Here is a 24,846-nt window from a genome sequence, read left to right on the forward strand (position 1 = left end):
AATAAGACCCCTCTCATCTAGAAATCCCATGCAGTAAAAAAGAAAGAGGGCTCTGAAGTAGTAAGACATGGGGTGGGTCCCAGCCCTGCCACCGGTTAGTTCCATGACCACAGGCCCACCATCAGTTAGCTCCATGACACTGGGTCTGCCACCAGTTAGCTCCATGGCCATGGATGGGCCCACCCCTGGTGAGCTCCATGACCATGGGCCTGCCACTGCCTCTCCCTAGGCCCCGGGATCTTCATTTGTGAGACGAAAATGCTCACTTACCTCACCAAGTTAGACTGCCTGGGAAAGAAATGGCAACACTGTTAAAGCGATAGCTCACTGTCTAGCCTCCACTACACAATCATAGTTTACTTTATGGAAGAAAGAGACATACTCACGAGCATCTATGAGCCACACAACACACGCCTGGGCTAACAGAAGGCAGAGTGTGAAGGTCTCTAACAGACATGCAGAGCACATGAACTTAAAGGGGAGGAGAAAGAACCTGGGCTGAGGGACCAGAAACACTGGGCTCAAACCCAGCTTTGCCATCTACCAGCTGTGTGACCCTGGGCAGGTCATCTGACTCTCTGAGTCTCGGTTCCCCTAAGTATAAAACAGAGATATTACCCTACCCTGTTGGGTTTGAGGTTAAATGACAGAAGGCTTCTAGGACAGAGCCTTGTGTATAGGACGGGCTCCACATAGGACACTTCTCTTCCTTTCGCTGCCTAGGACTCTGATTTGCCCGTCCTCTTCCATGTGGTTAATTCCTGCTGCTGATGGGGGCCTGGCTCGGGGTGGGGTCCCAGGGCTGTCCGGGAGCTCTCCTCTGCTCCCCGAAGGCCCTCCCCGCGCTGTGCACTGACCTCTGTGTTGGAGCAAGGTGCTGGGCCATCCGCCCGCTGTCCTACCTTCCTCGCAGCTCTCGCCCTTGTAGCCAGGATTGCAGATGCAGGTGCCCATGATGCAGGTGCCGTGGTTGCTGCAGGCCACGTCGATACACTGGTTGGTGGGCACGTCGCACTCGGCGCCCTTCCAGCCGCTGTGGCACAGGCACCTGCCCTTCATGTACTGGCCGTTCCCACTGCACAGCACGGGGCAGGAGGCTGGGGAGACAGCACAGGAAGTCTGGCATGAATCAGCACCCTGCACACCCCACCTGCCTTTGTCCCTTTCTCCCTTCGGCCTGCAGGCTTGACCAAGAGCCTCAAGTGCTTTGCTACAATTCCCATCTGTCCGTGTCTCTTGCTTTGTTACACTGTAATTTAAACACATCCGGAACTGTAGGCAAAGGTGTGCAGTGAAGGGCCTGGGGGAGCTAGTGCCCGGTGACCACCGCTTTCCTCCATCCCCGCATACTACTGGTGCAGCACGGTGGTCACCAGGACCCTTATGCAGGAAGCTTCCATCTGTTTCTTGGTCTTACCAGGAAAGACAGCGGCTAGGCCTCCCGCCTGACCCAGTCTCTCCTCCGGCACCCTCCTGACAGCATTCCATTTTGCTCCCTGCCCCCCTACCTGCAGCACCACCTACTGTCTCTCTAACCCAGTCAATCTCAGCTTTTCTTGCCTTTCAGGCTCCACCTGAGCCCCACACACCTCACAAGAGAATAGCTGAGCCCAGCTTGGCTCTCTAAAGTATTATCTTTCCATTCTGCCTCTTAGCGTCAAGTGTTTTGTGATCATCTGTATGAAGGACACTATATAAAAACAAATTATACTGCATTGTGCTGTAAGTACCTACCAGCCTTACCAAGATGCAATAAGGCTGTTTTATATGTGACTCTTAACTTTAAGTGCATATGGGATGAGACAGTAATTCTTGTTAGAAGGAATGACTCATCTCTTCTCTCTGCACCACCCTCTGCTGGTCCCCGCCTTGCTTCTTTCCTTTTAAAGGCACTGATCAGGTAATCACTGTGGTTCCTCAGGGCTGCAGCTCTGCTGTCTCAAACAGAGTGTCTTCCACATCAGGAAGGATAAGAAGAATCCCCCAAACAGCATCACGCTGTATTGTTATTTGTAGGGCACGGTGAAGAACCATCTCTGCCTTCCTCTGATGAACAACTATTCAAGCATCAGGTCCAGGTTCCAATGGCACCCCATCTAGGGGGCCTTTTCTGGTCCTTATGGCGTCCAAGCTGAGACAGCTGATGGGTGCTCCCCAATTTAACCTTGCTCTAGCATGTTTTACTTACTAATGATGGCTTTGTCATCGTCTACTTACTCTTCTGTCTCCTCGACCAGACTGAGAGCTCCTGGGACTGGGGCTTGCTCAGTGCTCTAACCCCAGCACCTTGCACAGGAACAGGCCCTAGAGGGCACTAAGCAAATGCCTGCTGAATGAGTGAAGAGGTGGGAAGCCCAGAGGAAGGAGCCGTGTTAGTTTCCCCAGAGGACCGCCAAAGCCTCAGGACTACAGAGCTCCTTTGGCCTTTGCCACGTTTATTCTTCTGAGAACAGGAACAGAGGCCAAGGGCACAGGGTGTATCATGGGTAGCCTTTAAGCCATGTTAGTAGGGCTGTATGTGCCCAAGTATGAGGCAACATTAGGGTCCTGTGTGGAGAAAAGCATCCTTCCCTCCCGAGTCTCTCCCCTCGGTGGTCCCTGCAAAGATTCTGGCAACAATGGAGCACTAATGCAGGCCCTGCCACAAGGCCAGAGTGCACAGCAAAGAAAAGACACTTGGTGCGTGTCAACCATACTTCAATAATCAAAAAACAAGTGAAACAAGCCCCCCCCCCCCCCAAAAAAAAAAAACGCACCAAAGACACTTGGCAAAGGCTGATCACTCCTCAAAAGGGAAATCAACTTTTTTGAAAGACCCTCACTGTCACTTCCCCTGCCCCCGCAACAGACGTGAAGTTCACTGTACCTGCCCTTGTAAAGGCTGGCCCTCCTGAGCTCTCCAGTCATGCCCTTGTGGACAATGGGGCTGATGTGGCCTTAGCTCTGCCGGCAGACCCCCTGCCCTTGGAGCTTCCAAAGAATGGCTCTGGGGGGTCCTTTTTGTGGGAGGCAGGAGGTGATCTGGGGTCCTGCGCTTTCTCCGAGAAGCAGGATGTGAGCCCCCCACGGGGCCGAGGGAGCGGGCCTTACATGCACACACGCATACACAGGTCTCACCTCTGCCACAGTCGGGGCCCAGGAAGCCCAAGAAGCAGTGGCAGGTCCCAGAGATGCAGTCGCCGTTGCCATAGCAGTTGCTGGGGCAGTTATCCACCGACTCTGGAGGAGGAGAGAGGGAGAGAGTTGAAAAGAGAAACTTCTTCACCCAGACCGAGTGCCTAGGTATCAAAACCTCAGGTGAACCAGGGCCCACACGTTCTAGCTCTTCTGGCCCAGTCGCTGAAAAGAACCAACAGAGTTAAAAATGATGTGTGTTGGTTTTACTCTTATTGCATCTCAAATGACACTAAGAGACGTGTCCTGGAAAACGTCTGCCGCAACCAAGTTTTTATATATCAAGTTTGTATCTACAAACGCATAAGAAATTCTTCAGCTAAAAACACTGGGGACAACAGTGCAAGCTGTTCGTGGTGCTTATCTGTGGATGCCGGGGTATCATCAGGAAGTTCTTGCGGTCTTCTTTATGCTTTGCTGTGCTTTACATTTTCCTCTTAAAGGGCTGATATTCCATTCACTTTCTTCTTCTTTTTTTCATAAAGCTCCTGGCATTTGCAAACCTGTCTCTACCCGTCTCAGATTGTTCACCTATCGGTCTGGGTGCACAGTGTCTTCCCCAGGGCTAACACAACAGCCTCCTGGCTGGTCTCCTGTTTCCTCTCTTGCTCCCCACCCCACGCAGTCACCACCCAGCAGTCTGAGTGATCTCCGGAAAACCAATCTGATCCTGCCACTCTCCTACTTAAAACCCTTCAGAATGGCTTCCCATTTATTGAGACAAAAAAAAAAAAAAAAAAAAAGCCAAGGGAAGACATCCAAGTTCTTTCAAAAGGCACAGTTTTCTCTCGTACTCCCTCTGCTGTCCCTGCATCCCTGGCATATGCTGTCATGCCCACCTTTTGCAGGGATATGATTTTCTCAAACTCTTCCTACTACTTTTAGTATACTCTGTGTGACGTGACAAAGAAATATGGCATTTATTTAAGAAAGGTTTTAGCAAAAAAAATAGTCAACGTTTTGTAGCATCAGGTAGTCCAGTCTTTTAACCTAGAAAATCTGTGTATTTGGAACAGCCTATTTCTCAATAATGCTGGATGTGGAATAAAGGAAAGAAGCCACTATATACTGAATATCTTCTTTGTGCCATGTATTTCCACAAAGTTCATCATTTCACTGTCACCAAATCTGCAAGTGTGTATTGTTATTCCTATTAAAAAAAGAAAAAAGAGGAGGCTCAGAGAAAGATGAAGTAACCTGCTGAGAACCACAAAGCCACTGAGTCCTGGAGGCAGGATTTGAACCCAGGACTCCAGGCCTGGTCTTCTTCAATGATACTGTGCTATCTGGGCCTTGAAGGAACTCACTCCACAGCAGGAGCCCGGGGGATGAATGAGGTGACAGATTTATGGCACAGGGGGGCCGGTCCTGAAGACAGCAAAGGATCCCCGCTAGAAGGCAGTAAACTCCAGAAGTTTCAGGGCTTAAAGGGATCCAAGAGACCACAGCCTAATGCTCTCATTTAACACTGAAGGAAACTGAGACCCAGAGGAAAGGCAGTGACTCACCCAAGGTCTCAGAGTGAGTCAGAATAGAAAGCAGAGGAAGGGTAAGGTGGGACAGAGTTAAGGGTTTCAGCCTGTTGTCTTAGCTCACAGCTACAAGTCATGAAGCCAAGACTAAGGGCTCTGTTAAATGAGATGTCAGCCTAAAAGACGTGAGTCTTGCCCACAGGAAATCTGCAGCCTAACTGGGAGAACGAGAGGACAGTTGTCACCCAGGCAGCAGTACAGGGCATGGAAGCAGCTTTGCCTGGAGGTAAAGAGACCTGGTTCTGGGGTCCATTCTTCTAGTACCATGCTGGGGAGCCTAAAACAACTTCCCTCCCCTCTCTGGGCCTCACCTCCTTCATATGTGAAATGCAGGTGAAGGCAGAGATGACCCCTAGCACTACCCCCTGTTCTAAAATTTTATGAGTCTACAATTCATAAGAGAGCAACTGTGCAGAAAAGACGTCCAGACAAGGAACCCTTAAATGTGAAAAAGCACTTAGGGCCAATGCAGTGGGAACTGATAAGGAACAAAACCAGGACAGGGAAGGCTTCCCAGAGGAGGTGGGCTTGAGGAATGACCCAAATATGGATAGGTTAGGGAAAAAGTTGGGGGATGGTGAGGAACTCCTAGCGTGGTACATTTCCCAGACAGGTCTCTTCCCAACTGTTTGCCATTATTAACTTGCAAACTACTTAAAAACGTTTGGCAAAAGAGTTCAAATGGGTAGTTCCTTTGGTGAATGGGTAGGAAATCCCGTTCCCTCGATGTCCCCCTGCTAACAAGGGCAGTGTTAAGAACAAGAAGGTCCAGTCTGCCTGGACTCACTGCAGCACAAAGTAGTCCGGGTCCCGGCAGAGCGAGGCTCACAAGCCAGGGCCCTGGGCACATCTGCTCTCTGTTGACTTTGCCTGGAAGAATCCACGTTCCTACTGCCTTAAGGTTATAAGTGTCTTTACAGAGAATGACTTGGGAACTTTCATTCTGAAGATGCTTTTAAAAAATAAGAATTGTGAATAAAGTTTACAGCCAGATTATTTTCACCTGAAGCCACCGGTTGACAGTACAACGAGGGAGGGTGGGTTCCACCCGTGGCACTGCAGAAGGGGCACAGGGCAGAAGCAGGAGGCCTGGCTTCCGGGTCCTGCTCTGCTACTGAATGGCCATGGGACCTTGGCCGTGTCACTTGATCTTTCGGCACCTGTTTCCTCATCCTTCCACTTGTTCCTCTTTTGCTTCCCTGCATGGCAACTCCTAGTCCTTTCAAATCCAGCTCAAATGCCCCCTCTCCTGACAAGCCTTCCTGATTTCTTGAAAAGGCTAAGTTACTCCCAGGACTGAAGGTAAGTTATTCACCCCTATTGAAACGCCACATAGTCTATGTTGTTGTTACCACTGAGAGAATTCAACCGGATGATCTCAGAGATCCCCCCAGCTCTAAAACTCTCTGGTTCAGTCCTTCTCAAACCCAGGGGTATAAAATATGCCTCTTAATAAACTGCCACAGTTACCAGTTGCATTTTTAACAAGATCAATTGCAGATAAGTGTTACACACTGTCTAGATTTTGATTTATGAAGTCTGCGAGATACAAACCTGTTAATCATCTGCCAAAAAGCCTTCATAGTGAAACGGTGAGGAAAATACATTTTCCGTGACTGAGTATAGTGTTGTTTGCTGAATCTGACAGAATAGAAGCCTGTTTCCTTCAAAATTTGCCCCAGGCTGTTGGTGTCAGGGGAGGCAGAAGTTTTAAGAGACATGGAATAATTTTACGACAGCAACAAGGAAGTGGAAGGGAGACATTTAGAAAATATTTCCTTTGGACGAAATGTTTAGGTCTGTAGTTTTTCTTCCACTTGGAAGGCTTTCAACTACTGGGGGTCCACCTGGGACCCCACAAATGAGTCTCCGCTAACCAGATATCTCTATACTAAACATTAGGGCAGAAGTGACACTCATTGGCTTGGGAGAAGTGTGAACTTTATTGCATAAATGTTATGTTTCCAATTAGTGTTTGGTGAATTTCTTCCCCTATAGTCCCTTCCTGCTTTGCTCATGTTCAAACTGCAGCTGCCTTCATTTAGCAGAAGGTGTACCTTTAGACTGCTCAGATCGGAATTAAAAATTTAGCTGCCTGTGAATAACTGACTTTCATAATCAGGGTGTATGGTATGTTGGAAAATGGGGGCCTTTTCCCCTTGCTTTTGTTTTTCTATCACAACAGTGGGTCCTGCTAGGAGATTTAATTTTCAGGAACTTCTTTTTCTTCCACAAATATTGGACTATAAAGTTTAAATGTTTCCTTAGCTCATTCTCTGGATGTGTGTTGTGAGTGGGTGTGTTCTCTGGATGTTGTACAAAATATTTTTCGAAATACAAAGGGGTGTCTGCAGAAGGAAGAGAAGGCAACGCTTCTTCCTAGAGGAGATGTGGAAACCATAGAAGCCTCAGTGAACCCATTACAGTGCCTCCCTTTGTCTGCTCACTACCCTTTTCCAGACCCAAATCATTAGCATTGCTGCGTCAGGGTGAAAGAGGAGCAGAATTGATAAATATGTCCTCCTGGTCTGGGGTTGATGTCCAGGAAAGCCTGACTTCATTTTCCACCTTCTGCTTTCCTTTAAAAAAAAAAAAATTTTTTTTAACATTTACTTTTTGAGAGACAGAGAGAGACATAGCACGAGCCAGAGCGGGGCGGAGAAAGAAGGAGTCACAGATTCCACAGTAGGTTCCAGGATCTGAGCTGTCAGCACAGAGCCTGATGCGGAGCTTGAGATCCATGAGATCATGACCTGAGCTGAAGTTGGACATTTAACTGACTGAGCCACTCAGGCGCCCTTCTGCTTTCCTTTTTTGGGATCCCAAAGCCTCCTTTTGTAGGAAACAGGGAGAAACCACAGAGGAAATCCCACCAGGGAGAGGAATACTAGTTCACAGGGGCAGTCACACCAGAGGAGGAAAGGAGGCCTTTCTCCTCCACGAGCCCACCAGGGCGTGAGCGCACCTGCTTCAGGCCCTGGTCTGGTCAGGCAAACCTCCATGGTCACGGGAGCCTGCTTATGGATTCCAGCACCAAAGACAGACAGAATCAGTTGTGAGTGAGGCCGGAGCTCACTGGCCATCCTCAGTCCCTCTTTTCTGCTCATCCAGTATGTATCCCTCACTCCCAGCCCCTCCTCTGTCTCTTGGTCCCCTGTGATGTGTTCCAGTCAACAGAAGCAACTCCTTCCACTGCTTCTCTCATCTCTCCTTAAGTTGTAAGTGTGCATGTCGGCATTTCTTTGGGAGCAGCAGCTCGAAAGACCAAAGTCTACCTATTGGTAGACCTATTGGATCCATCCTTTGCTTCTTCCTTTTGGCTTCTGTGTAGGAGGACAGATGCTAATGCTTCCGGCAAGAGCCAGGAACTTGGACTCTGGGACAGCCAACTGGATGACTGGGTACAAGGCCTTGACTGCAGCTCCTGAAATTTATACTTTAGGTTACATCTATTACATCTTCCTTGATTCTGAAAGGGGATTGGGTTTATTATGGGCAACCAAGAAAAGAAAGGAAGACAAACCAGACAGCATAGCTAGGATGTAATTCCACAGCAACTCAAGGTTGAGGAAAGACTCTAAGAGAGACCCTCTCATTCCATCAAATGGAACCATGAAAGGTGTATCACAGATTTTAATTTATTCTTCATAATAATTATGAGAAATAGTACCTTTGCCATCATTTTACACACTTACACCTCTCAGATGGAGACTGTGAGCTGCAGTCACTTCCTCAAGGTCACATGGCTAGCTGTAAGGGCAAATCTGGTAGGAGAACCAAGCTCTGTCTGAAGCCAAAGAAGCCAAGTTTGTGATAGACCATCTGAAGCAGAGTATGGGCTCTGGAGCCAGGCTGCCTCTGGCTGGCTATGTGCCTTGTGGACAAGTCGTCTCTAAATATCAGTTTCCCCATCTGTGAAATGGGTTAGTAACAGCCACCTAAGAGAGCTATTTTGAAGAGCTAATACTGTAACACTGTGCATGTAAAGAGGTTTGCTCAGGACTTGGTAGAGTTGACACTTTGGTTTTAAAGAAGGGTCACACATGCCTTCCATTTATGAACCGAAGCAATATACTAACCTGGTCTAATGAATCCAAGCAAGGCAATGTGGGCTTTAGGAGGTAAACACACACACACACACACACACACACACACACACACACACACACAAAACACACAGAAACTCCCCATGGTAAAACAGGAAAACAAACAAGCATGGTGTTGAATGTGAAGAAGGCAGGGCGGTTGGGTAGATTTCCTCCTGGGGAAAAGCACTATCAAAACAAATTAAACCTGTTGTCTCCCAGAAGCCCAAACACAGGCAGACTCGTGCCAACATCTGAAAGAACTTTTCTCCCTGTGCACTCTAGATTGGCACTGGGAAGGTGCCAGGTGCTGGAAAGCTGTTCCATGGCCTGTGAGGTGTCAGTCCCTGTAGGTGCCCCAGTGATCTGTGCAGATGATGGGATTCAAAGGCCTCCAGTCTGCAACAGTCTAGGTCAATGCAATGACAAAAATCTGACAAAGCTCCTGACAGCCTGGGCTTGAAGCCAGTTCTGCACTGGTATGTTAACTGGGAGGTCTGTTTTCGATCAGACCCAGAAGTTTACCAACCACTCTTAAGAGCAGCTCTAAGGAGGGGTCTAGGAAAAATGATTATTCCCTTGACTACATTAAGTGTTGGTTCTTTGTTAATTATTTCTTTGGGGGCAAACAGAATTTCTCCAGTAAGACTATGAGCTCCTTGAAGACAAGCATCACATTTGGTTCTCCAAAGAGTCTGCTGTGTGCTACACACACATAGCAAGTACTCAGTAATGTTCATTGTGTTGAGAAACGGACCGAAATACAAAGAGAAGAATGGAGGAAAGAGGGCAGGAGGCATGGGATGACAGTCAGACTCCAGAGAATGGCTAGTAGTCGGCAAACAAAGCCACTGTTTCTTTGCCCTACAGGTTTAGATGTGCAATTCCTAGAAGAAAGGGGCTGATAAGAAGTGCAACTCCGTATTGCACTCTCAGACCGTATCTGGAGTTCAGTAGTTCACGTCCAGGGGCCACATTTAAGAGACAGATAAGATGAGCTTGAGCAGGTTTACTGAAGAGCCACGAAGACAAGGATAAGAGAACTTGAACACACATTTCAAATAAAGAATTCCTGAAGGGATTGGGAATTTAGCTTACTCTGGGGGCATGACCTCTGTTTAAAAATATCTGAAGGGCTATTACGTAAAACAAGGATTGGACTTTTGTTTTGTGGTCCTAAATGAGGTTGATTAGGTCCAATGAGTAAGGACTATATAGTCCTTGGGAAATGGGCTTAGTTCCAAAGAAGAAAGAGTTTTGTACAAGTCAGAGCAGGATACAATTTACCATGTTGGATTATAGTCTATTAAGTTGTATGGATGTACCCAAATACTGTATTCTTCTTGAGGGCAGGGAATGTCATTCGTTTCTGAATCTTCAGTAAACAGTAACATCCTTGGCTCACGGCAGGTGTTAAACGAATGTATGTTGGCTGAGTGATGAAATGAATGGACTAGGTGACCTATATATAAGACCATACATTTTCAGTTACTGGATGTATTCAAAGAGAGGGCAAACTGATGACTGGCAGAGATACCGCAGGGGAATTCAATATAAGTTGTATCACATCATCTAAGCTTGAAATCTTCTGAATCTACAAGTCATGTGTGAGGGAACAGGCTTGGACCATATTGAGAAACTTGGGTTCTAGGCCTACTCCTGCCCCCAGCGTGTTAGGTGACATTGGCCAGATCCCTTCCTCTCTCAGGGTCTTTCTTTTCATCTACGAAATTAAATTCATTCAGCAAATATTTCCCAAGCATCCAGTCTGGCTCAGGAAGTGTTCCAGTGAAGTGGATGGCTTGGGTGATCTTTCAGATCTAACACTCTGTGATCTAATGAATCAACCCAAATTGTCAGTCGTTAGCTACACAAACAGATGAAAGAGCTGAAACATGATGAAAATCATCATGTTCGGGATTTGAAAAATTTTTTTAACATTTATTCATTTTTGAATGGGGGAGGGGCAGAGAGAGAGGGAGACACAGAAACAGAAGCAGACCCTAGGCTCCAAGCTATCAGCACAGAGCCTGACGCGGGGCTCGAACTCACGGACTGCAAGATCATGACCTGAGCTGAAGTTGGCCACTTAACCGACTGAGCCACCCAGACTCCCCTCATGTTTGGGGTTTGAGAGGAGAAAAGGAGGCTTGCTCATTTAAGGACTGACTTTGACTTTTCACACCTTCCTTCCGAGTCTGCGGATAACGGATAGTGAACATCATGTTATCCTCAGGCTGTGAGAGGGGCAGCAAGGCCGAGTCCTCAAGACAGGGCTGGAGAGGAGGTGCCTCCCTGCTGCCTCAGGCTAGGAGCCCCCACTCTGTTCCCGGGGCTGTTGGTGGCTGCTCTCCCAGGTGTCAGAGGCTCCACTGTTGGCTCTGGTTCCGCTGCCTTGCCTGGAGAATGCTGCACATGTGGTCTCCTACCATGCCCCACAAGCATATGCCGGAGAGGCCACTGAGACACTCAAGATGTGCTGATGAGGCTCACAAGTGCTATGCTGTTCGAGAAGGGCTTCAAAGGAGAGGTGCGTGCTCACATGTTTGGAGACACAATTCCTTCCCTTGTAGATCTACCAATCCTCCACCGGCCGCTCCTTCGGACGTGTGATGCTCTGCAGAGGATCTGGGCCAATCAGAGACCCACTCTCTAGGATGTGAACGAACATGCACCCAGGGAATGTGCTGTCTGAAGTCTCAGCTTACTCGTCTATGAAATGAGAAAGCCGCTTGCCTTACACAACTGTTGTGAAGATTAAAGAAAACCACTACCCATGTATGAGTCTGTGTATATGTACATAGTGCACGCATGCATATATATATATATATATATATATATATATATATATATGCACACACTCATATATGGACACACCCTGGCACACATAAGGTGCTCAGGAAATGCTGCTTTGCTCCTGTCCCCAGTATATTGTCAGCGATTATAAACCTTTAGCCTGTGTCAGTCAGCTGAAGGGCTGGATTGCTAGGCCCTACCTCCAGAGTTTCTGATTTCACAGGCCTGGGGTAGGGTCCCAAGTGATGCTTATGCCCTTGGGTACCCTGGGTATCACTTTGAGAAGCACCGGTCTGGAAGAAAGGCTGAGACTTTACCCACAGGTCTATCAAAACAAGCCGGAGGGGACAGAAAGATCTAAACTATGCAAGAATGCCATAACTTGTGGACCACTTCCAAAGAGGAGGGCCGGGTCCTCCAGGAGGTAGTATTTGAATAGCTCTTGAAGAACAGACAGCCTTTTGAAATGCAAAGCAGTTCTGGGCAAGATGGGGGTCGAGCCAGAGCCAGAGCCAGAATAATCATCTTTGCTGCTCCCACGCAGCGACCTGCTGATCATCATGCCAACTTCATGTCAAGTCTGTCTTTAGAACAAATTATTTAAGAAATCAGGTTTTTAAAAGCTCTACTCAGCTGCTGGCTAGAGAGTTCCATCTAACATCACTTTGCGATGAATTATTCTGTGATGACAGACAATGGAGGAACAGAAACAGGCTCTGAGGAGGTGGGGTGGGGGGAGCTGCTAATTATTCTCCAATCATTTACCCAGGCTTGTCGCCAAGCTCAATACTGCTCACGAGCTACGTAGAAAACCAGGTCAGCATGGTCTGGTTTGAAAACATACAGAGCTATGTAGATGACCTAGAGCCCTGCAGGTTAGGAAACTCCCATGACAGGGATGCCTGGGTGGCTCAGTCGGTTAAGTGTCTAACTCTTGACTTCGGCTCAGATCTTGATTTCACAGTTCGTGGGTTCAAGTCCTGCATCGGGTTCTGCACTGACAGGGCAGAGCAGAGCCTGCTTGGGGTTCTCTCTCTCTGCCCCTCCCCTGCTTGTGTTCCTTCTCTCTCTCTCTCTCTCTCTGTTTCATAAAAAAGAAAAGAAAGGAAAAGGAAAGGAAAGGAAAGGAAAGGAAAAGAAAAGAAAAGAAAAGAAATGAAATGAAAAGAAAAGAAAAGAAAAAAGAAAAAAGAAAAGAACTCCCATGACAGCCAGGACTTCACCTGGAAAATGGAAAGAAATGTCTGGGCCACATTACCTCTGGCCTGGACCAGTGTGTTAGCATTGTGAGTGCATGTCTGCCTACAGCCTTATCCCTCTCAGTCTGCTCTATACCTGCAGGCCTGGGCTGTCATTCTGAAACTGAGTGTCTTCAGGCCACTGACAAGGCCAATGCTCCTCAGCATCCAGAGTAGATACCACAAATCGGAGGCTTTTGTTTGCACAGTGTTTAAAAAATTTTGAATCCGTGGCCAGGATTTCTAAACAAGGAGAGCTCATTAAAAAATCTTCATGGTGGCAGGGCACCTGCCTGGGTGGCTCAGTCGGTTGAGCGTCCAACTCTTGGTTTTGGCTCAGGTCATGATCTCAAGGTTTGTGGGTTTGAGCCCCACGTTGGGCTCTATGCTGACAGCGTGGAGCCTGCTATGATTCTCTCCCTCCCTCTCTCTCATCCCCTCCCTGCTCACTCTCTCTCTCTCAAATAAAAAACAAAAAACAAAAGAAACCTTCGTGGTGGCTTTTCTTGAAAAATTGGAAGATCCAGCATGGCAACAATCTCTTCTCATTTAGGAGAGGCCCCTACACTGTGGGCACCTGCTTGGCCCCCGAGACATTGGAATATAGGACTCCGGCCTGGAATGGTGTTTCTAAATGTCATTTATATAAAGGTACTGGCTTTATGCTGTTGTCATAGGCACATGCTATCTGTCCTATTATTCACTTAGTATTTTTGGCTCATTTATTTTCTTGAATGTTTTAAAACAGAAATTTGAAATAATAGTTCGATGTACCTAATTATATTTTTCCAGCTCACTAAAATAAACACGTAAGTTTTGAAATTGAGTCTGTCTATGTATAACGCAAAATATTCTCAAGAACTATACCTCAGGGAACATTAGAGAGGAGAAAGCCCAAATCTCTGAACCAGGAGTTTAAAGCTCTAACTTCTCTTTCCAAAATAACTTCTTTGCCACAAAGGTCCTCCTCATGGCTTCTGTGCTGCTTCCAAATTCCTCCCCACCCTCACCCCAACCCCACCCCCGCCGGAACCCACACATCTTTTCCAGCCTCCCTGACTATGCCAGTGCTGGTGACCTCCCCTGCAAAGCCCTCTCCCCAACCTCGTAGATGTGTCCAGGTCCTGACTATCCTTTGAGCCTCCCCGGATTCCTTCTAGCAAGATAGGTCTGTCTGTCTGTCTGTCTGTCTCTCTCTCTCTCTCTCTCTCTCATCTGAATCCTAATGGCAATTTCCTTCCATCCTTCACTTATCACCTACTGCTTTCTACCTTGCAGTCTTGTTATTTATGAGTATAGCTCTTTTCCCCTAGAGGACTGCAAATTCTTCGAGAGGAAGGAATCCATTTCCAATTCCTCATCTTGTCCATGTCTCCCAGGTGACTGGCACACTGCCTTGTCTGCAGTAGCTACTCCCTCAACACTTGTTAAATACCAAGTGACAAAGGGCAACCTGTGCTTGAATTAGCATCCTTTGGTGTGTTAAGTCTCAAATCCTCAGGCTGGGCTCCTTCTGTGGGGTCTGGAAGGTCTGCTTCCTTGTTGATTTCTTTTTTTTTTTTTTTTTTTCTCCAAATTTCATTTCTATAAGTTTTTTTCCAGAGCTGCCACTTTTTTCCATCTCTCTTCCTCTGGGCCTGCTATATTCAGCTAGACACTGTCTCCGGCCCTCTTCTCCCCGAGCAGCATGAGCCATGTGTCTGGGGATCCGGCGGGAACATGACTTTGCAGAGCCCCGGCTCTCTTCTCGAGCAAGAGCTGTCAGGATGGCTTCTGTGAATTATGGACTTGAATTACTTCTTTCAGGACATAACACAATATAACGATTAACAAGATGGATAAATTCTCAGACTCTGGTGGATTTTTCTTTACAATAACTATAATGCGTGTCGGTCAGTTGCACAATGATTTGAACAGTATTTCTTTCTTATTTATCTAGTAGGTAACGCTCAACATAATAACGTGGGTCTCTGTCTTTGGGCCAGAGGCCAAGTTGGACTTCTGCTGGACACCAAATCCTATTAGAGATCATGGTAATGTAATTAGGTGCTCAAGTTAAATATTTTATAGCTGCTGTAGCCATCTTGACAGATCACTCCCTCAGCCTCTAGGCAGAAAGTGCCCAAATGGCAAAGGCGAAAACTACAGATCTTTCAAGGAATTGAGAAACAGTTGCTGCTGTGAAAAGTCTGCGGAAACTTCTGGCCACCTCTGACCCTCTGGCAGCAGCAGGACTCTGAGCCACCATTATACTAGGTTATAATACAGCCTGGGCCAGACCCAGAGAGGAAGTCTCCCTCGTGTCCTCGATGACATGCTGGCTGGTCCCCAGGCCAGGACTATCTGCTCTCTGCCCAGTGAGAGGTTTGGAGGCACAGCTATCTGCATGCTTGAGTGATCAGAGCCCGTGGGGTCCCTGGAGCACTAGAGCACAGCCCCTGTGGCTGGCTAGCCCTCTTCCCAGGCCCCTGGCTCCTTCCCCTTGCCTATTAGACTGGAGCATGAGCACCAATCCAGGTGTGGTCAGCTAGGCTCTGCCTCCCCATGCTTAGTCTCTAACCCCTCAGTGCCTCAGGGCTGGAGCCCGGTATAAGTCCTACATAATTGGACTTCACTTGACTGGAACTCCCTGACCCATGACTGAGTGTGGGCTATGCAATCAGCAGCCCTGGGTCTGACTTCCACCTCTCTCACTGACTGTGCAACGCTGGGAGAATCATTTAGGGTCTCCAAATCCTCCAAATTCCTTAGTCACTTATCTCACAGCATGGATGGGGGTTAACTGAGATAATGCGCACGAAGCACTTTGTGGAGCTTGCAGCAAATTTCTCATCAGTGCTAGGTAGAACGAGACGAAGTCACAACAAACCAAAGCAAACCCACGTTGGACAGGCCGAGTCAGAGGCCATGTGATATAAGATAGAGTACACTCTTTAGAGTGAGACCCTGGGCATTCTCATCCCATTATGCCATATCCTGTGTGACCTCGAGCAAGTCACTTCACCTCTCTGTGCCCCAGTTTCCTTGCCTGTAAAACGGGAGTGATTACACAATGCCTGACACACCAGTGGTTCTTACAGTATTAGCAACTGAGTGACTATGGGTAAGGGGATGTGGACCCTGCTCAGAATGTTAGTATCCCCTGGCTGTCCCCTGGCTGACCTCAGCTCACTTCTCCCCCATCAAGGGCTCCTGGTCTGCTGTGCCTACAGGCACGTGCTCTTTATGACACCAGGACAAGCGGAAGTCAGGCTCTCAGCTTGGGAAAGCAGCAACTACTGACCCAACGCCCTCTCCATACAGCACAGGCTTACATTATTAAGACACAACTGGGTCCGTGTAAGAGATTACATTTCTTCCATCTGCATGACATGGTGCAGCACACAGAAATGTGCCCACATGGAAGTACTCAGGCTGCTGAATTCCCTTTTCCTTTCAGCTCAGACCTCCGATGCATGGATGAATATTCTATAAACACTACTCCCTGTCTACGAAAGATGAGTTGTAAGGGTCCAGCCTCGCTGACATGCCCTGGGGACATTTCCCATGAGCCCCTTCATACTGGCCAGCTCTGGGCTTCTTCCCTCTGCTACCGTCCACCCTGAGAAGCCTGGCTGTGTGCACAAAAAGGCTGGGGGGCAGGCTGTTCTGCTGACGGGGCCTGATCCACTGCTACAACCTCATCGTGGGCCTAGCAGCTGAAGGCAGGGCACACACGTGCACACAGACGTGCAAGAAGACGCCCGAGCTGCACCCTCTTCAGTTGGCAGGGGCTTGTTGGGTCTTGAGGCTTCCAAAGGATGTAGCAGAAACCAGGCAAAGCATGACCACGCTGCCAGGGAACAGACTCCCCTTGCTGGGGCTTCGGCCTCCTCCTGGGGCTGGAGTAAATGACCTCTTGGTCCTGAGTCCTACACCTGTAGGGACAGTATCTCTGCCTGCATCAGCCTCTATCACTTCACCTTCCATGCCTGGTGGCTGGCCAGTGCTCCAGAGGACGCAGGTGCACGTTCTCTCTAGAGCACTTGGGTCTGAGGAGGCCACTGCTCTGGTCATCTGATGGTTTGGAAGGTGTGGGGAGAGCAGCTTTAATTCTCGATGGCTGAGTGGAACCTCTTGTCCTTCCCAGGCTCTGGAGAAATCCCAGCCTTCACACTCAACAGCCAGGACAGTAAATTAAGAGAAAGACGCTGGGCCAGAGAGCACTTCCAAAACATCCTCTGAAAGTCAAAGGCATGCTAGAATATTTACCTCTCTTTTCCATCCAAGCTTCTTAGATTTCTAGCGCAGATACAAGTTTTCAATAATAAAAGAATAAATCCAGACATTCAGTAAGGTAACAATGGCAATCATCGTAATGGCCCTCACCACCACCTTTTAATGAGTCTGCCATGTGCTAGGCCCTGTGATAAGCACACAAATCTCATACACTACTGAACGCTCACCAGCATTAAGAGTTAGGTATCACTATCCCTATTTTTCAGTCTGAGGAAATGAAGACTCAGAGAAGGGAAATGGCTTGCTCAAGATTACAGAGCCAAGAACTGTCGGGTCCCCCAAACATCTAGTTATTGAAAACCTATGATGCAGCAGGTGCAGGAGACAACTGATTTCACTGCTCCCACTCTGCCCCACAGGCTGCTCAGGCTTTCATGACAGCTCAAGTCAAAGTGTCCTGTAGTGAGTTATCGCAGGGCCCGCCTCCCCAGGGCAATTAGCACTTGGAGGGCCAAGGGGTCTAAGCTCCTCAGTAGCCCCAGGTCTCAGTTCACAGTCAGGTTAAGAGCAAATGCTTGGTAAGTGGTCAGCTGAGATAGGATGAAGTCACAGCCTCCGCACTCAGACCCTACAGTCCCATACGGGTGACAAAAAGATGGGTCCCCTTGAGGTACGCACCTGCACTGAATACACGTGTAATGCCCTGAGGGGGAAGTGACACCTCAGAGTCCTCCAGGAAAACACTGTGGCTCAGCACTGGGGGCTGGGCAGGTAGTCTCCATGCAGAAAAGGGCCCTTGGAGCATTGAGAAGGAATACGTTCAAAGTCAGGTGTTCCCAGAATTAGGTAGAGCAGCAGGACAAGATGAGCAGGAGAACGGAGGCTGTGAGGGGCAGTCTGCTGGTGGATGTCAGTAATGAGGGGCAAAAGAGACTTCAAACTTCCCACAGTTTGAACTGGAGGCCCAAAGGAGCTGTACTTGGGGCAGATCAAAGTGCCCACCGCTGTAAATATCCCTCCTCTCTGAATAGCCTTTTGAGACCCACAGCAACCAGGCTGGCTAGAACCACGGGCTTAGGCCTAGGGCTCTGACTCCACTCCACACCGCACCCCCCCCCCTCCCGAAGGAAAGGACTTCTTTGAGGCCCTCAGCCAGTGAACGTGCTCCTGCTTGGAGACTCAGACTCCAAGAACAAATGAGAGGGATGTGGAGGCCTACTGACTTTTGGCCGACCTGCAGGCATGCAGGTGTGCCCCCCATGATATCACTTAAACCTTCTGAAGCTCATGGTCTCAAGGTCTCACAGCTGGGTGGCTATAGAACTGGGGCTAACTGGCTCCTCTTATTCTCACTCTCCTCAGCACTGTCCTGCACTTCAAGTAGCTTCCCTTCCCAGATTTTTGTTCTGTGGCTCTTCCCTTGCTTCCTAACAAAATCCTCTAGGCCTTCTTGGCCACCTACACTATACTGACCCTCATTGTTGACCTTAAAATTACAATGACGATTCACCTTGTACTACTGGTAACACCCCTGCTCCCATGCTATCAGTGCTAAGTCTTCCTGGGTTGTGAGAAGCTCTTAAAGGACAAGGACCCCAGAGAGCACCACCTTTGTCTCTCTCAGGGAGCGGCATTGTGCTTTGCTAAAAAAAAAAAAAAGGGGGGGGGGCGCCTGGGTGGCTCAGTTGGTTGAGCGTCCGACTTCAGCTCGGGTCATGATCTCACAGTCTGTGAGTTCGAGCCCCGTGTTGGGCTCTGTGCTGACAGCTCAGAGCCTGGGGCCTGTTTCAGATTCTGTGTCTCCCTCTCTCTCTGACCCTCCCCTGTTCATGCTCTGTCTCTCTCTGTCTCAAAAATAAATAAACGTTAAAAAAACAAATTAAAAAAAAAAGTATAATCAATGTATATGTTTTGATTTGCTTTTTTAGCAGGGTAAACAGAGTTGGGTATATAAAGGTAAAACCTAAACTTGGACAACTTGTAACTTGTGAAAACAATAAATACGAAAGCAAATTTTGGACTAACACTAATGCTGACATTTATTATGCATTTAGTGGGGAGCCTGCTCTGTAAGCGTTAACTCATTTTCCCCTCCTAACAAAGTCTGAGCGGATTAGCACTCCCACTGCTGGATGTGTTTTCTTGGCTCTGTCTGCCTGAGGCTACATAGCTACTAAGAGGAGGTGCAGGTATCCGATCCCAGGTGCTCTGGCCACAAATCTTCTCTCAACCATTATACTGTATGGAAAGGCTGAAGACTAACTTCCAGTCACCGTGATATCCTCACCTTGACTTACTCTGGACAATGAAGGCTCAGAATGAGCAGATTCTCTTATTGGAGGGAAATGGACTGGGCTAAGTGAGGAGATGTGGAAGGAGCCAGGGTCTCTCTGAAGTTCCTACTGCTACCTCCAACGGACACTTTAACTCTTTCTTCCTTGACCCCTGTAACATTTTTTGTCCAATTTTTTTTTCTAATTCAAAGTAATGTTATGTATAGCTTAAAAAGTCAACGATACTTGGGGTGCCTGGGTGGTTCAGGTGGTTAAATGTCCAACTCTTGATTTCAGCTCAGGTCATGATCTCATGGTTCATGAGCTTGAGCCCCATGTCGGGCTCTGCACTGACAGCATGGAGCCTGCTTGGAATTCACTCTCTCCCTCTTTGCCCCTCCCCCCCAAAACAAATAAACTCAAAAAAAATGTCAGTACTGTAGAGCTTACAATGAAAATAGCAGTCCTCTGCCCCACCCCCACATCTGCATGCCACACCCCAGACAACTTGTCTCAACTCTTTTGGCTATTTCTTCTAGAATTTACTTCAATATTTCTAAAGAATGTGTTTATGCAGGTGTATTTTTTACTTATATTTGATTTTATCTACCGCCACTGTTACCTACTCCTTCTGTCCAGTGCGATCTAATGGAAAAGACTGATTTTTTGCTTGTATTTAACTTCCTATGTTTTTATTCATAACCCTATCCATACTATCCAAAACTAAAATCCCCCTGAAGTAGAATCTTCCATGTGGTTAAACATACCAGGTAATACCAGTCTGGCTCACAGGTTTTCTTTTTGCTTGGGGATCTCCCTCCTGAGCCTTCTTGCCCTGCTGTGGTGTGGTGTGTTTGTTTTCTGGGCCTGCTACACATCCATCGTTCTGGGACTTCACCTCTCTCATTCACTGAACCCCTTGTTTCCTGGACCCCTCTTCTTGGTCTAGTTTAATAGGTTTTCTAGGTGTGCAAAATGGTTTGATGCTGACCTAGCTGCATTTCAGGGATTAGAGAAGCAGAGAACTTCCATGCTGTTCCTCCATCTTGCCCCCCTCCCCAACCTAGTTTAATAGGTTTTGATGGAGCACATTTTCCAGTAGCCTCCTTGAGAAAAGGTGAATGGGAGGTATGATTTTTAGGGCCTTGTGTGCCTGTAATCACCTTTATTCTACTCTTACCCTTGATTGATAATTTGATTGTGTGAGATGGGGCCGGGATACCTAAGGGTCTAACTGTTGCCGTTTACCACCCACCGAGACTTGACCCCATCCACGTTTCAGCTCTGTGCCCTCCCCTTGCCCTCTGCTGTACCTGGTACCTGGTTTTGGGGGTTTTTTGGGGCTCTGCTCCTCACTGACACCTTAATCAGCAAAGGCTTAGTATTCAGTTTTCTCCATGCTGCTAATTCAACCCACTTTGTTTTCCAAAAGTCTGCTGACCTCTCTTGATGGCTATTGTCTCTTATTCTTTTTGTTCTTGTGGGTTTGTTCCTGGTTTGAAATCACTGCTCTCAAACAGGTGGGACCCCAGGAGGGAGATACATATAACCTTTAACCATAAGTTCCTGTCAGTAGCATTTGAGATGATTTTCCGGTCCTTTTTTCTTTGAAGTCCTCTCTCCCCTTGGATTTAAAAAAGCACACTGATAGTTCTGTCACTGTAGCCACTCACTCTCACTCATTCCTCCTCTGGCTCCTCCTCTCCTGGTGGGCCTTGGGTGTCTGTCTTAAATCCTCCTACCTCCTCCCTACTTGCCACTCGCCTTGTTCTCTCTGTTCAGTTTCAAGGTCTCAGCTTAGATGTCATGCATTCCCTGACCCCTCTCCCAATTAGGTTACCTCCTTTGTTGAATGCTTCCCCAAACTCCACCCCTCGCCTTCATAGCTCATCAGGGCCACAGTGCTGATCAACGTCCTTCTCCCTGCACTGAGAGATCCACTGGGGCACGTCCCTGAGACGTTTGTCCTCAGCTGTCACACTGCCCAAGCGGAGGGCATGGCACAGAGAAGGTGCAGAACAGACACATACTGGATGAAGGTGTGCTTGTGAGGAATAATGAATAAATGGGTCAATGAAATAGGAGAACTGGATTCAAACCCAGGCTTGTCCATACACTTGCTGTGTGATCTTGGACGAGTAAAAGAACCTTAACTTCTGGACTTCAGCTGCTGCTGCTTCTCCTGAAGAGGGACAACAATCCAAGTGCCATCCTGCCTCACTGAGTTGTGGAAATCCAAGTACACACGCAAAAAACCACGTCACTGTGCTCAGTAAGCTACAAGTCCTATACAGCATAAGGGATTATTACTGTCATGGTAAACTCTGCTACACAGAAAATTCTTATTCGTTCTAGATATGGGAGATGTAGGACACAGAATGGCAGGCTCAGGTCTCCAATCTCACAATTCTTTAAAATACGCTTTCTTTCTGAAAGAAAGAATCCCACTGAGCCTTCTCTGCTTTCCCCTAAAACTGGGCTTTCATGATGGAGGGGCCACCTGGGGTCTTGCCTTCAACCTTAAGCAAAGCTGACTGGAAAGCACGGTGCGCCTTCATGGTTAACAGTTTTAACTTAATGCATTCTTTACAAAGAAAAAACAAACAAAACCAATGGAAATATTTATATGCATCCAGGTGTGTAAGAGAGCTGAAGATGCCCACAGCATCTGCCGCACTTGCCGGCTGACTTTGGTTCAACTCAGATCCTTTCTTGGCCTCTCGATTTGCTCACTGGATCACTTGTGTGAACGGGGGGAGAGGGGGAAAGCGTAGAAAACCCCAGCTCTTAGAGGTTATAAGGCTCACAAGTCTGTTTCATAGCTCCCATCATTAGCGCTCTGAAGCACGCATGAGGTTCAATTTAGAAGAGTACCGGATTCCAATGGCTAGCTGACACCCTAGAATAGTAGCACTTTGCTTTGCAGGAAGGGCATGTGGGAACAGCATGGTTTCAGAGTTGAAAGACTTGAGTTCCACTTCAAATTCTGGCTCCAACAAATTACAGTGTCACTAATAGATGTGTTCATGCTGTAAACGTAACTTCTGCGTCCTTCTGGGGACACATGCTGAGGACAAATGCTGAGGATGACAAGCATTTCCCCTTGTTTCATGCTGATAATTTATAATGGCTGAGTAATATTCACGATGCAAATATTCCGTAATTTGCTTATATGCTTTCTTATCATTAGACATTGGGTTGTTTCCAAATTTTCACAATTTTAAGCAGTGCTAAGATAAGCAAGTAGCTTTTGCTAAATATCAGCTTATTTCTTTAAGAAAGACTCTCAGAAGTTGAAAATATAAACGCTTTTATGATTTAATATAAAATGCCAACCTGCTTTCCCAATGGGGTGCATTCATTTACAGTGCAAATATGTGTGGGTACAGTTTCACCGCAGCCCATTCAAGTTGGGTATTAACTTGGAGAGGGGGGCCTTCAAATTTATTAGGTTAAAAAAACCCAATCATTTTAATTTGCACTTAGATTGCTGATGAGGTTAAACATATTTTATGTATGTTTAAAACACATCATGTATATTTGCAAACTTTTCTACCTGTGAACTTTAGTATCTCTGAGATCCTAATTTTGTTCACAGCATCTGTACCATAATATCATATAGACATGAACTCTTCCTTGATCTCTCAAATTTACTTCAAATATTTTCTCAGTCTACTATTTTCCTTCTTATTTTGACAAGTCTTGTAGGACATATGGAAGTTTTACAATTTTATGTAAACATCTGCTAGTCTTTTTTTTTTTTTTCCTTTGCAATTTCTTCGGTGACGTTTAAGCTTAAAAGTCCTTCTCTAGGCCAAGGCTACATGAACATCGGGTTTTACCCTCTTTTAGTTTGGCTTTCAAATATTTATCTGTTTAATCCATCTGGAATGCATCTTACCATATGGTGTGAAGTGAAGTCTGAATCAGAGGGTGAAAACGCAAATTCCTCCAGGGGCCACGCAGGTAAGTTAGAGAAGCAAAGCAGGTCAGGTGTGAGGGAACAGAATGAGGTGCAGACTGTGGTGAATTACACAGTGTTCAGGAGGGCAGGGACTTGTTCCTGCAGGAATTTCAGTCTCCTAACTTTTAAAGGTAAGCCATAAACCTAGAGCTTTATGGGAAACTGCCCGATTTTTAAATATTACGCCAACGATGAGGGCGCAAAGAGCCTTCTCTGTGTCTCTCAACCACATCTGTCCCTCTGAATGCTGCTTTGCAGCCTCTGGGTTAAGCAATGCTTTTCCAACAACATTTATTCACTAAGCCTTTTCTTCTCCATTAATGTGCAATGCTTCTTTTCTTCCGACATTAAAGTTTTGCATATAGCTTGTAGGCAGGATTTCTAGGCAATTGTACTTCGCTTATCTGTTTGACTCCTATTCTCTTTTATTACAGATTTATGATATGTTTGCATCTTTAGAGATGAGTGTCCTTTCATTATTCTTTTTGGACTTTCTTCCATACTTTCATCTGTTTATTATTCCAGTGAAGTCTTAAACCATTCAATCACATCTCCTATATTCCCTTTAGGATGCAGTGTGGCATTCCATTAAACCTATAAATTGACATATTTAGAGTATTTCACCTTCTCATCTAGGAACATGCTATGTTTCCTAATTATTCATGTCCTGTTTTATGGCTCCCAATAAAATTTCACAGTCTTTGTCACACAGGTCACATATAGTACTCATTAAGTGATATTTTAATTTTTATTGATTTTTTTTGACTGGGACTTTTTTTTAATTATATTTCATACCTGGTGATTGCAAGTATATGGGAAATGTATTGACTTTTGAAAAGCCCTCCTGTACCCCACTTACAAGTTCTGAATTCCTATGAAGTAAAATAGTTTTTCAATTAATGTTGCTGTGTTCTCTAGGAATATTAAACACATCCTTCACAAATAATGATACCTCTGTCTCAACCTCTTGTTTCTGTTTTATGCTTTATGTTGGCCAGAGCTTCTAAAATAATGCTCACTAATGGTTATATGTTTCTTTCTCTTTCTTTCTGTTCCTTTTTCTTTTTTTTCTTTTTCTTTTCTTTCCTTCCTTCCCTTCTCTCTTTCTTTCTTTCTTTCTTGCAAGCAAGGGAACAGGGGAGGGGCAGAGGGAGAAAGAGAGAGAAGAAATCCTAAGTAGACTTCAGGCCCCAGGGCAGAGCCCAACAAGAGGCTCGATCCCATGACCCTGGGATCATGACATGAGCTGAAATCAAGAGTGGGACACTTAACTGACTGAGCCATCCAGGCGCCCCTTTTTGAGGGCCAAATTTAAGCAAATTTAAAGCAAATTTGTCTCATATTTAACCAGGAAGCCTTAGACTTTGATTAGAAGTCAGTGCTCTTTATTTTGCTATGTATCTTTTTGTCTTTCATTTTCAGCATTGTGAGGACCTAGTATCATTACCAAAGGTGTTTTCATCACTTACTGAACACAAAAGACAGCTCAGCACAGGGCACAGTGCATCCAGAAAGTGTTTGAAACTTGCAGAATTGTTCATCAGAGACACCTGGGTCTGAATCTTA

At 46.7% G+C, this 24,846-nt stretch overlaps 1 protein-coding gene across 1 annotated transcript in view; it reads right to left on the reverse strand.

Annotated features, from left to right (window-relative positions):
• TENM4 (teneurin transmembrane protein 4) overlaps positions 1-24,846 on the reverse strand; it is a 233,189-nt gene that overhangs the window by 147,578 nt on the left and 60,765 nt on the right. The window contains exons 7-8 of the mRNA XM_049640560.1: positions 3,118-3,219; positions 903-1,097 (exon numbers count right to left, since the gene is read on the reverse strand). Coding sequence (XP_049496517.1) covers positions 903-1,097; positions 3,118-3,219 — 297 coding nt within the window. The remainder of the gene's footprint in view (positions 1-902; positions 1,098-3,117; positions 3,220-24,846) is intronic.

Source organism: Panthera uncia, chromosome D1, assembly GCF_023721935.1.
Source record: "Panthera uncia isolate 11264 chromosome D1, Puncia_PCG_1.0, whole genome shotgun sequence".
NCBI classification, from domain to species: Eukaryota; Metazoa; Chordata; class Mammalia; order Carnivora; family Felidae; genus Panthera; species Panthera uncia.